The sequence below is a fragment of the Castanea sativa genome, chromosome 1 (genome assembly GCF_040712315.1).
Source record: "Castanea sativa cultivar Marrone di Chiusa Pesio chromosome 1, ASM4071231v1".
Taxonomy (NCBI): domain Eukaryota; kingdom Viridiplantae; phylum Streptophyta; class Magnoliopsida; order Fagales; family Fagaceae; genus Castanea; species Castanea sativa.
In genome coordinates this window covers 62,484,811-62,498,160 of record NC_134013.1, presented here as the reverse complement: position 1 = coordinate 62,498,160, position 13,350 = coordinate 62,484,811, and the positions used below count along the sequence as shown (strand labels likewise).

General features: G+C 44.9%; 1 protein-coding gene across 1 annotated transcript; it reads left to right on the top strand.

The window, feature by feature from the left end:
* The first annotated feature begins 12,789 nt into the window (after positions 1–12,789).
* Positions 12,790–13,293, top strand: LOC142631718 (uncharacterized). The gene has a single exon (XM_075806005.1). The coding sequence runs from the start codon at positions 12,790–12,792 to the stop codon at positions 13,291–13,293; it is 504 nt and encodes a 167-aa protein (XP_075662120.1).
* Positions 13,294–13,350: the final 57 nt, after the last annotated feature.

Here is a 13,350-nt window from a genome sequence, read left to right as displayed (position 1 = left end):
ATTTGTGGGATCTCCTTTCACATGGTGTAACAACCAATTTGATGTAGAGGTAACTTGGATTTGTTTAGACAAAGGGGTTGCAACACCATCATGGATACAAATGTTTCCCATAGTGGGAGTGCATCATGTTCAAGGTATGTCATCGGATCACTGTCCATTGTAGGTATGTTCAGATGATGAAAATGTTAGATTCTACAACAAATCCAGACCATTTCGCTTTGAGGCTGTATGGTTGAGAGATGAAAGCTGTGAGGGCTCATCAAAAGTGCTTGGAATGAGGGGAATTCAGGAGATTCGGTGGACAAGTTAATGGGTAAGGTTGAAGCTTGCCGATTGAGATTGAAGACATGGAGTAGGTTGTCTTTTGGCAACATACGTAGATTGTTGACTCAAAAAAAGAAGGAGCTAGCAAAAGCCGAGCATCTGTCCATGGCTAGGATGAATCACGAACAAGTCCGGGTTCTTAAGGGAGAGGTGTATGAGCTCATGGTCAAGGAGGAGTGCTTGTGGCAGCAAAGGTCACGGGTAGAATGGTTGTAGAGTGGGGATTTGAATACAAGCTACTTCCATGGCCAAGTAACCCAACGAAACAGGAGGAATTTTATATCCAAATTAATATTGGATGATGGTTCGGTGGTGGAAGAAACCAAGTAGATTGGTGATACTTTTGTGGACTACTTCAAAAATATTTTCACTTCAACCACTCCAAATTTTGATCAGATCCTCCATGGTATTGAACCAAAAATTACTCCCTCTATGAATGATGATTTAATTCATGATTTTACAGCATATGAAGTAGAACAGGCTTTGAACCAAATGAAACCACTAACAGCACCAGGATCCGATGGTCTACCCCCAATTTTTTTCAAGTCTTGTTGGGATTTTGTTGGCCAAGATGTTATTGCTGCCTCATTATCTATACTCAATTCTGGTTCCATGCTAGAAAGCCTCAATTACACTTTCATCCCACTTATACCAAAAACAAAAAATCCAAAAAAGCTACTGATTTCATACCCATAAGCCTTTGTAACGTCTTGTACAAAATTGTGTCCAAAACCATTGCCAACCGACTCAAAAAAATTCTGCCCAAATTAGTTTCAGAGTCACAAAGTGCTTTCATGTCAGATAGATTGATCATTGACAACATCCTTGTAGCCTTTGAAACACTACATCATTTAAAAAAAATAAGAGAAAGTGAAAAGAAGGGCTCATGGCCTTAAAGCTTGATATGAGCAAAGCATATGATAGGGTGGATTCGGTTTTCCTAGAAAAATCAATGGAGAAGTCGGGTTTTGCGAATAGGTGGATATCCCATATTAGTTCTTGTATCCAATCAGTCTCTATTTCTGTTTTGGTAAATGGTGAACCACATGGGCACTTCACACCTAATAAAGGCATTCGTTAAGGGGACCCTCTATCACCTTATTTGTTTCTTTTATGTGCAGAAGGTTTACACTCACTTATTCAACAAGCAGAACTTGCAGGCTCAATAAAAAGAGTCTCTCTTTGTAGTGCAGGTCCAAAGGTCTCACATTTGTTCTTTGCAGACGATAGTTTGCTATTTTGTCAGGCAACCACATAAGAGTGTAGCACCATCCTTGAAATTTTGCACCAATATGAAGAGTCTTCAGGGCAGAAAATTAACCAAGGAAAAACCCAACATTTTTTCAGCCCTAACACTGATCATCATGTGCAGCAAGAAATTAAAAATCTGCTTAGGGTAGGGGACACCACCAATTATGAAAAATACCTGGGATTACCTTCCTTTGTGGGTAGAGCATAAAAACAAAGTTTCAACAACATTCAAGAAAGAATTTGGCACAAAATGCAAGGATGGAAAGAACGTCTTTTATCACAAGGGATAAGGGAAGTACTCATTAAAGCAGTCCTCCAAGCAATGCCCACTTTCACCATGGCATGTTTCAAACTCCCAAAGAGTTTATGTAAAGATATTGAATCACTAATCAGGAAGTTTCGGTGGGGCTATAAAGGGGAAGTTCGGAAAACACATTGGGTGGCTTGGAAGAACCTGTGTAAGCCGAAGTGTCAATGGGGGCTTGGATTTAAGGATATTGAAAATTTTAATTTAGCAATGTTGGGGAAACAAGTATGGCGATTGCTCCATAACAAAGACTCTCTCTTCTATAAGGTCTTTAAATCAAAGTACTTTCCCAATTGCTCTATCCTAGATGAGGGTGTGAAAGTGAAGGGATCCTATGCTTGGCAAAGCATCCTCAAAGCTTGTAGGGTCGTGAGGTTGGGGTCGGGATGGAGAATAGGGGATGGTAAGTCAGTCTTGATTCGTGGAGACAAATGGTTACTGGATTTGCACTCAAGTCGGGTAATTTCACCCCAAAAAAATTTGCCCAACAACTCTCGGGTGTGTGCCCTTGTTGATGAGGAAAATGGCAAATGGATTGAAAACCGAATACTGAACGAGTTTGTGCCCCATGAAGCTGCTACAATTCTTAGTTTACCCCTGAGTTCCACCCATGCTGAAGACAGACTCATTTGGATAGTAACTAGGAATGGATGTTACTCCACCAAATCAGCATATCAGCTCCTTTCAAAAGAAGAAGCAGTGAAAGCGTTGGGCCCTTCAAACACTGCAGACAACAAGCAGTTTTGGTCAGATATTTGGTCACTAAACTTGCCAAATAAAATCCGACACTTTCTTTGGCGAGCAGCAAATGATTCCCTGCCAACAAAACTGAACCTAATGAAGAGGAACATCACAATAAACTCTCTTTGTGATCGCTGCAGTTGTGATACAGAGGATAAAATCCACGCTCTCTGGGAATGCATAGAGGTAAAAAATGTTTGGTGGGAGCTGGAGCGGTGTCGACCATTTTTGGCAGAAAAATTGGTATGTTTCCGTGATTTGTGTCAAGGAATCTTAGCTCAGAAATCACCGCATTTGGTAGAGATACTTGCATACATTGCTTGGGGTATTTGGCATAGGAGGTGATGATGCCGAAAAAATCACCAGTAAGCTGCTAGCACTCCCCAAACCGAAGCAACACCTGCAAAAAGAAAATAAAGGACCTAAAAGAGTGCACCGGTGTGGTGCCGGCCAAAAACCCTCCGAAGGTCAAGTTAGATTCTCTTTTTTACAACCCTAGAGTGCTAGAGTTGGGTTAATTGTGCGTACCTTAATTTGTAAGGATTTCGGCGTATTTATAATGGGGTAGGGTTAGCATCCACGCCTTGATGACAAAGTCCATTCCTTCTAGGAGTAGAACTCTTTTCTTTCAAATACCTTCTATCAAGGCTAAACGTGCGATGCAGGAATTCCTCTTATGCACGTTTTATGTGGAGAATAATTAAGGCCACATCAGCCCTAATTATATAATGTGAACTCTTATTCAAGACTCCTTGGAAATAATCTTGGAAGGTTGATCCCTGCATGTACCCATCCGTCAACTGTGGATCCGTCCTCTTTAGTCACGTCGAATACCGTCATCCTTATGTTGTCATATCTACCAAGTAGACCCGTCAAGATCACTTTTATTCCCCTTAAGTTGCCCCCTCATTCCATGAGACCGTCACCTCTCCTTTGCAGTTTCATGGAATGACGGTTAGCCATGTCATTTGACAGGTGTGTTTTTTGACGGACAGGCTGTAATGCTATCATAAATGCTCAGGGACACGTGGGGGTACTTTACTGGTTGTTTGCTGGAATCGATGCATCCCTTCGTTTATCGCGCCGTTCCCTCTATATATACTACCCACTGTTTTTATTTTTACACTTTTAGAAATTTCTGCTATTCAGAGCGCGACCGTCCACCTTGTGTGATCCGTCTCCTTTAGAAGCCGAGATTCCAACGTTCTCTTAGCTCGTCTGTTGCATTTCCTTGCCGTCTACCTGTAAGTACCTTTTTTACTTAGTTTTTGTTCTTTATTATGTTGGTCCTGTCGTCGGTACAGATCTAGAGTCTTAGGCTTCCTTTACCCGTCATCTGTAGGTGTCAGATGTCTAGTGAGGCGTCAAGTAGTCAGTCTTATGCCCGCGAGGGAGCGGGTTACGAGGAGGTGTTCCCGTCAGGTTAAGCAGACCAAGACACCTCCAGCGGGGAGAGGGATCCGTCAGCTAGCTCTCCTTCCCATGTGGAAGATGAAGGGCAGGATGGGGACGGGTCAGAGTATGACTCGATCGACGACCTAGATGGTATAGATCCACCGGTCCAATCCGTCATAGGTCTTGATGGTTTCAAAGAATTCGTCCTGCTCCCCTTGTGGACGGTGAACGTCTTCGTTTCAACCATCAAGCCAGCACACTTCAATACGCTAAGGCAAAAGTACCAGATACCCGACACTATACCCATCCGTCTTTCGTTTAAATCAAAGAAATGTTATTATGACGGTCTTGAAGACGTAGAGGTTTACGAGCAGATGCTAAAAGCTGGCCTCCGCTTTCCTCTGAGTGCATTACACCGTCGTCTTCTTCAATACCTGGGTCTGGCCGTCACTCAGATCTCACCGAATGCTTGGAGAGTTTTTCTGAGCGTCGAGGTGTTGTACGGTGTAATGTTGGACGAAGCGAGACGGTTAACAGTGGAAGAATTCTTTCATTGTTACCGTCCGTCTGAGATTACCAAATCAAAGGGTATGTACAGCTTTGTGTCGAGGAGTCCGGTACTTAGGCTAGTGTCCGAGACCCCGGGCTCCAATCGTAATTGGAAGGGTAGATACTTCTTCCTTCGAGGAGATGACTGGATGTGTCGTCCAGGTGATGACGACTACATGCCGGTAGATAAAACTTGGGGAATAATGCCCCCGTCTGGTATGAGACAGTCTTATTTTTAACCGTCACCCCTTCTTTCTATGGATTTATTCTCAGTTTTTTTTTTTTTTTTTTTTTTTTTTTTTTTTTTTTTTTTTACAGCGAGGGACCATTCACCTGTTACGACAGAGCAATTTGGTTTTTTGGAGAAAATCTTTCAAAAAACTAAGTTGTCGAAGAGGACTTGGTCAAAACTTGTCACCTTAGACACGCTGTAGTGGTATTGTGACGGTCCAGAACCTACAGCTATAGCCCGTCGATACGACGCAAGAGTACACAAACGTAAGTTCTGCAATCCTTCCGTCGTTACTCTACGTTATGCAACTTTTCTCTCCTTTTTTAAACCGTCATCTTTTGCAGAAATGGACGATGCAAGGAGACGGGCTATTATCAAGCAGCAGGCAGCCAAGAAGAAATAAGGAGGTGACGCTCCTAAGACGGATCCGTCTCACCTGGCCACAAAGAGACCTTCCACTGAAAAGTGGGACCGTCACAGCAAAAAGTAGAAGCTGGTGACGGGGTTACCTGCCGGTTAGGGGTCCGGCTTGGTGAGGCTGCCTCCCAAGCTGGGAATAGGCAAGGGTAAGGGCCTAATGACTAACCCCGACCCCGTCAAGGAAAAGCCTCCGTCATATATTTACTCCGTCTCGTACCTTTATGCCTTGAACTAACTTATTGAAATTGGCGCAGGGGGTGCTTATGGCCAAAGGCTTGTTTGACTGTTGCCTGGCCCAAGAGAGAGCTCTTGAACGGGTTCGTGCCAAGGCAAAGGCGATGGCAGAGGAGCTAGACGAACTAAAGCTTTGGAGGGTTCGTCACGAGCAGAAACTAAAACTATCCGAGTAGGCTCGTGAGAACTTGGAGAAAGAAGTGGAGTTGCTGAGGGAGACGATAAAAGCTATCGACGACAACATTCATCAAGCAAAAGTCGAGGCTATTAAGGAATACCGTGACTCCGACTCCCTTCTTGCCGAGCTTGGGTCCTCCTTTAGCGACGGGTTCGACGACTGTCTCCGTCAGGTGAAGGCCTCTTTTCCTAACCTGGACCTTGCTCACATCAACATCGACGCTGAGGCCCAGACACCTGCTCGCCCCGTCGACTCTGAGGGGACGGAGGAGCTCTTTGGTGAAGGTCCTGGTGATGACGGGGTCACCAAGGTTGAAAAAGAAACTGTCATCGTCGACACCCACCAGCCGTTGCCAGAAGGTCCCGAGAATAATGAAGAGACCGTTGTAGTTCAAGACTAATGTAAATTTTGTAGTGAACATTTTATCATTGTCTTTTGTTGACTTTATTTTTGTAATGTGTATGACTTTCTCTTTTTATAATCTAGTTGGTTTTTATTTTTCGTCGGGCAATCCGTTCATTTTGTGAACTTTACCATATTTTCATATTTCTTGGATAACCCGTCCACATGTGGACTTGATGCATTTTCACCTTTCTTTAGATGATTCGTCCACCTTGTGGAACCAAAAACTTTTCATCATTGTGGATTATCCGTCCATTATGTGGACTTGGTAGATATTTATCCATTTTGGACGATCCATCCACTATGTGGACTGCATATTTCCATCCTTTTGGATGATCCGCCCACTATGTGGACTTGGTAGATTTTCATCCTGGTTGGATGATTCGTCTACTATGTAGACTTAGTAGATTTTCATCCTGATTGGATGATCCGTCCACTATGTGGACTTAACATATTTCCATCCTTTTGGATGATCCGTCCACTGTGTGGACTTGGTAGATTTTCATCCTGGTTGGATGATTCGTCCATTATGTGGACTACATATTTCCATCCTTTTGGATGATCCGTCCACTGTGTGGACTTGGTAGATTTTCATCTTGGTTGGATGATCCGTCCACTATGTGGACTACATGTTTCCATCCTTTTGGATGATCCATCCACTGTGTGGACTTGGTAGATTTTCATCCTTTTGGATGATCCGTCCATTGTGTGGACTTAGTAGATTTTGAGCAAAACACATTCCATATGTTGTAAATAAAACTCCTCTTATTACGACATACTGGTAGACTATATTGTTCATGGAAAATAAAAAACTTTGGCTTTAATAAGTAAAAATTATGATTGTTTAAAAATAAACTGGAAACGAGGAGGTAGATGTTGCTGTTGTCTTTGCCCTTCGTCTACTGGTAGTATTTCTTCAGGTGCTCAGTGTTCCATGGATGGCTCAGCTTTCTTCCGTCTAATGTCTCTAAGTGGTACGTTCCTTTCCTATGCCATGAAATGATTCTGTATGATCCTTCCCAGTTAGGACCCAGTTTTCCTTGGGAGGCATCCTATGTAGCGCCGAGTACTTTTCGTAAGACCAGATCTCCCACCTGGAAATCCCTGTGCCTCACCTTGGAGTTGTAATGTTTTGCCATTATTTCTTGGTATCGCGCTAGTCTTTGTGCAGCTACTGCCCTAACTTCGTCTACAAGGTCGAGTTGTAAATGCAAAGCTTCGTCATTCTTGCTCTCATCGTAGCTTTCCACACGGTAGCTTGTTAATCCTACCTCTGCCGATATGAGGGCCTCAGTACCATACGCCAATCGAAACGGTGTCTCTCCTGTCGGTGTTCTCGCCGTTGTCCTGTATGCCCATAAAACACTTGGTAATTCGTCTGGCCATATACCCTTTGCTCCCTCGAGCCGGGTCTTGATAATCTTCAACAAGGACCAGTTCGTGACTTCAACTTGTCCGTTGGCCCGTGGGTGGGCGGGCGATAAGTAGTGATTTTTTATTCCAAGCTAAGAACAAAAGTCCCTGAATGTGTCGTTGTCGAATTGTTTCCCATTGTTTGAAACGAGCACCCTCGAAATTCCATATCTGCAAATAATACTTCTCCACACAAAACTACGGATGTTTTTCTCGATGATAGTAGCCAGAGCCTCTGCTTCCACCCATTTGGTGAAGTAGTCAATACCAACCACCAAGAACTTCAACTGCCTCACCGCTGTTAGAAATGGACCCATGATGTCTAACCCCCATTGTGCAAACGGCCATGGAGCCATCATAGGGGTAAGTTCTTCTGTTGGCTGCCTAATGAAATTTCCAAATCGTTGACACTTGTCGCAAGCTCTAACATATGTGTGGCCATCCTTTTGCATTGTTGGCCAGTAGTATCCTGCTCGGAGTAGCTTGTGCACTAGAGACCTCGATCCAGAATGGTTTCCACAAACTCCTTCATGGACCTCCCTCATCACGTAGTCTGCTTCTTCACAGCCGAGGCATCTTAGATATGGTCGGGAGAATCCTCTTTTGTATAGGACGCCTTTGATCAAGACGAACCGGGCAGCCTTAACCTTCAACCTCCTTGCGTCTTCTTTGTTATCGGGCAGCTTGCCTTCCTTGAGATAAGCCATAATTGGAGCCGTCCAACAATACTCACTGCTTATCTCATGCATGCCAACGTCATCTAATAATGAAGAAAGCTGGAGGAAGGATAATACCTGTTCAGGGATAATCATGGGTTCGGCCGAAGCTGCCTTTGCGAGTCGGTCCGCTTCTTGGTTCTCTTCCCTTGGGATTTGAATCATTGTGAATTGAAGGTTATTCGTTCGACCTTTCACTTTCCTAAGGTACCTTTTCATCCTCTCGTTCTTGCAATCATAGCTCCCATTAATCTGACTGGCCACGATTTGAGAATCGGAGCAGACAACTGCCCTCTTAGCTCCTGCCGCTATCGCAAGCTCCAGTCCCGCAACCAAGGCCTCGTATTCCGCTTCGTTGTTAGTAGTGGTGAAGTCCAGATGAATCATGCATTGAATCTTGTCTCCTTCTGGGGTGTGGAGCACGATACCAGCACCTCCAGCGTGCTTATTGGAAGATCCGTCTGTATGAATTCTCCATATGGGCATCTCTTCTGCCCCCTGCTCCTTTGCGGTAGTGAATTCGGCAATGAAGTCGGCCAATATCTGTCCCTTTACTGCCGTCGGTGGCTGATATTGGATATCGAATTCACTTAGCTCGATTGCCCATAGCGCCATCCGTCCAACAGCTTCGGGATTGCTCATTGCTTTCCGTAAGGGTTTATTTGTCAAGACATTTATGGTGTGTGCTTGAAAGTATGGCTTGAGCTTCCGAGCCGCAGTCACAAGAGCAAATGCAAGTTTTTCCATCTGAGGGTACCTCTCTTCTGCTCCCCTTAGGGCTTGGCTTATAAAGTACACGGGCTTTTGTACCTTATTTTCTTCTCTAATGAGAGCTGCACTGACCGCGGCTGAGGAGGCGGCAAGGTACAGGAAAAATTCTTCTCCTAGCATAGATGGGCTAAGCAATGGCAGAGCGGAGAGATATATCTTTAACTCTTTAAATGCCTTTTAACATTCGTCCGTCCATTCGAATGATCTCTTCAATGTTCGGAAGAATGGGAGGCATTTGTCCGTCGCTCTTGATACGAACCTGTTCAAGGCTGCTATCTTCCCGGTCAAGCTTTGTACCTCCTTTACTGTCCTTAGAGGAGTCAGTTCCATAATTGCCTTTACTTTCTCTGGGTTGACTTCAATGCCCCTCTGTGATTCCATAAACCCCAAGAATTTTCCTGCGGTTACTCCGAACGCGCATTTGTTCGGGTTCAGCTTCATTTTGTATGCCCGAAGAGTATTGAAAGTCTCCTGGAGGTCCCTCAGGTGATCAGACACCTTTACGCTTTTTACCAACATATCATCCATGTAAACCTGCACGTTTCTGCCAATTTGGTTCGCGAACATCTTTTTCATCAACCTCTGATATGTGACTCTCGCGTTTTTAAGCCCGAAAGGCATTACCTTGTAGCAGAAAAGCCCCTGACTCGTTACAAACGAGGTTTTCTCCTGATCAGTCTTATCCAGTTTGATTTGGTTATAGCCGGAGAAAGTATCCATGAAGCTTAAAAGTTCATGTCTCGCGGTGGAGTCTACCAGGGTGTCAATGCGTGGGAGTGGGTAACTGTCCTTAGGGCAGACCTTATTCAGATTCATGAAGTCGACACACATTCTCCACTTCCTGTTGGCCTTCTTGACCATCATTACGTTCGCCAACCAATCAGGGTAGTACACCTCGCGTATGAAGTCTGCTTCTTGTAACTTCTGTACTTCTTTTGCTATGGCTCGATCTCGTTCGGGGGTGAACACTCGCTTCTTCTGTCGAACAGGAGGGAAAGAGGGTGACATGTTCAACCTGTGAACCATGATTGTTGGATCTATTCCCGACATATCCTCGTGACTCCATGCAAAAACATCTTGGTTTTCTTTGAGGAATAATGCAAGCGCTTGTCGAACTGTTTGGTTGACGAGGGTACCGATTCTGGTTATTCGGTCGGGCCTAGAAGCATCCAGTTGTACTTCTTCCAACTCTTCCACCGGTTCTGCCACTGTTCTCAGTTCCTCGATGTTCATTGCTTGTAGGTGGTCATCCATTTCCATCATGGCGACGTAACATTCCCGTGCAGCTACCTGATTTCCCCGCAATTCTCCACCTCTGCATTCGGTGGAAAATTTGATCATTAGATGGTAGGTAGAGGTGACAGCCTTCCATGCATTGAGGGTGGGCCGTCCAAGGATGGCGTTATACGCTGAAGAGCAATCAACCACGAGAAAAGAAACATCCTTGGTTATTTGCTGTGGGTAATCTCCCACCGTCACAGACAACATGACAACGCCTAAAGGATAGACCCTTGTTCCTCCGAAGCCAACAAGAGGTGCATTCGTTGGGACCAGTCGTTCTTTAGCAATCCCCATTTGCTGGAATGCGGGGTAATAGAGGATATCTGCTGAGTTTCCGTTGTCTACCAAAACTCGATGCATGTTGTAGTCCCCTGCCCGTATGCTGACCACGAGCTCGTCGTCGTGTGGGTGGTGAAGGCGTCTCGCATCCTCTTCCGAAAACCCGATATCCCATCGTGTTGTTTTTAGTGAGGGATCTGTTGACTGGACGCTTTGAACCGTTCGCAAGTATGTCTTTCTGGCCTTTTTGGACGACCCTGCAGAAGTAGTGCCCCCTACAATCATCCGTATATCTCCTACAGGTGGTCTGGGACGCTCATTTTCCCGTCGGGGATTCTGTTCCTGGGGTTGATCCATTCTCTCCTTCCTCACGAACCCTCTGCAACCTTCCTTGCCTGATGAGGGCCTCAATTTGTTGCTTCAAGTCATAACAGTCCGTCATATCGTGGCCATGATCGCCATGAAAACGGCAGTATCTATCTCTTGGCCTCTTGTTCGGATCTCCCTTCAGCTTGCCGGGAAACGTCAAGGTTCCTTCATCTTTGATCTGCATTAACACTTAGTCAATTGGGGCTGTGAGGGGGTGAAGTTCGTAAATCTTCCCGTAGGCGGTTTGGGTCGTCAATCTTCCCGTCGTTCTCTGGTCCTTGACATTTTTTGTCCTTTGTCCGGTTACGCATCTTCCTGTCTTTCCCTCTTTCTAGGCTTGTCCTCTCGAGCTAGCAAGGCATCCTTTGCGTTCATATACTTTGTTGCCCTGTAAAACACATCGGACATAGTCTTTGGGTCATTCTTGTACAGAGAAAACAAGAACTTACCCTTTCGTAGCCCGTTTGTGAATGCTGCCACAAGTATCTTGTCATCTGCCTCGTCTATCGAGAGGGCTTCCTTGTTAAAGCGGGCTATGTATGATCTTAATGTCTCGTCTTCTCGTTGCTTAATATTCAACAGACACGCAGTAGACTTCTTATGTTGGTGACTTCCGATAAAGTATAATACGAACTGTGCGCCTAATTCCTTAAAAGTGCTGATGGAATTAGGTGTCAGCCTATTGTACCAGTCCCTCGTGATTTCGTCCAGTACGCCCTGAAGATGCATTAGGGTTCTGAAAGATTCCAAGTGATGCAATGGGTCATTGGATCCGTCGTAATTCTCCACGTGAGGCATGCGAAACTTTGGAGGACAGGGGCATGAATTCATGAGCGCTGTGAAAGGTGAATCTGTTCTATGGACTAGGTCGTCCAGGTCGCTGGAGACTCGTCCTCTAAGGGCGTTCATCATCACATCCATGCGTTCCCTCATCTCCTGCATCTCAGCTGCTATGTGAGTCGGTAAGGTGTCCGAGACGGATGGTCGGTTGGTCTCCTGCTGCTTCGGTCTAGTCGGAGCACTGCTACCCTCAGGCCCTTCCGCGTTCCTTCCTTCCGGACTAGCACCTTCCTAGTCTTCCTCAGGTGCACTTTGGTGTGCATTCTTTTGTCGCAGTTGCTCTTCTAAATCATGATTCTGCTTGGTGAGGCGCTCAACCGCCGCTGCAAGCATTTGGACTTGCCTTTCTAGAGCTGTGGCATGCGGTTCGTCGCCTTGATTGTTGGTTGTTGCCATCGATCGAGTGAGTACCATGCAACTTTTTGTCTCAGGAATAGAGCAAAGGCTAAATAATCTTCCCCACAGACGGCGCTAACTGATGATGCCGAAAAATCACCAGGAGCTTAGCCATCTCCCCAAACCGAAGCAGCACACGCAAAGAAAATAAAGGACCTAAAAGAGCGCACCGCGCCGCCCTCGAAAAATCTTCGAACCTCAGTCTTTTTACAACCCTGAGTGTAGGTCCTGGGTTAATTGTGCGTACCTTAATTTGTAAGGATTTCGGCGTATTTATAATGGGGTAGGGTTAGCATCCACGCCTTGATGACAAAGTCCATTCCTTCTAGGAGTAGAACTCTTTTCTTTCAAATACCTTCTATCAAGGCTAAACGTGCGATGCAGGAATTCCTCTTATGCACGTTTTATGTGGAGAATAATTAAGGCCACATCAACCCTAATTATATAGTGTGAACTCTTATTCAAGACTCCTTGGAAATAATCCTGGAAGGTTGATCCCTGCATGTACCCATCCGTCAACTGTGGATCCGTCCTCTTTAGTCACGTCGAATACCGTCATCCTTATGTTGTCATATCTACCAAGTAGACCCGTCAAAATCACTTTTATTCCCCTTCAGGAGGAATGCACAAAGAGTGGAAGCAACCACGGTGCCTTTGGGGAAGATTTATACTCATGCCATTGAACGCTTCCATGAATTCCAATCAGCCCAAGACATCCCATTGCAACAAAGAATGGAGTGATGGAGTGATTTTTCAGGACACGGGCACAGCAGGCATTGGAGGGGTGATACAAGACTCAGAAGGAATGGTGATTGCAGCTCTATCGGAACGCATTACTCTACCATCCACAGTGGAGGACGTGGAAGTTTTGGCTTGCAGGAAAGCTATCTCTTTCTCCATTGAGCTCGGACTACATGATGAAGCTTTTGAGGTAGACTCCGAGATCATCTACAACTACCTTGTATCGGATTCAAATTGCATGACAGCGTTTGGTCACATCATTGAGGACTCGTGTAGGCTAGCCACAAGTTTGAGAAGTGTGTCTTTCTTGCATGTTAGGCGGAAAGGAAATGAAGTTGCTGATAAGCTTGCCAAGTTAGCAAAATTCTTGTATGAACCACAAATTTGGTTAGAAGACATCCATCGTGATGTGACAAATTTTGTAATTCTTTACAGAAGTTTTCTACCTTCGTAATAAAAGTTCTCGCATTGAATCTAAAATATATATATATATATATACTATATATAAGCA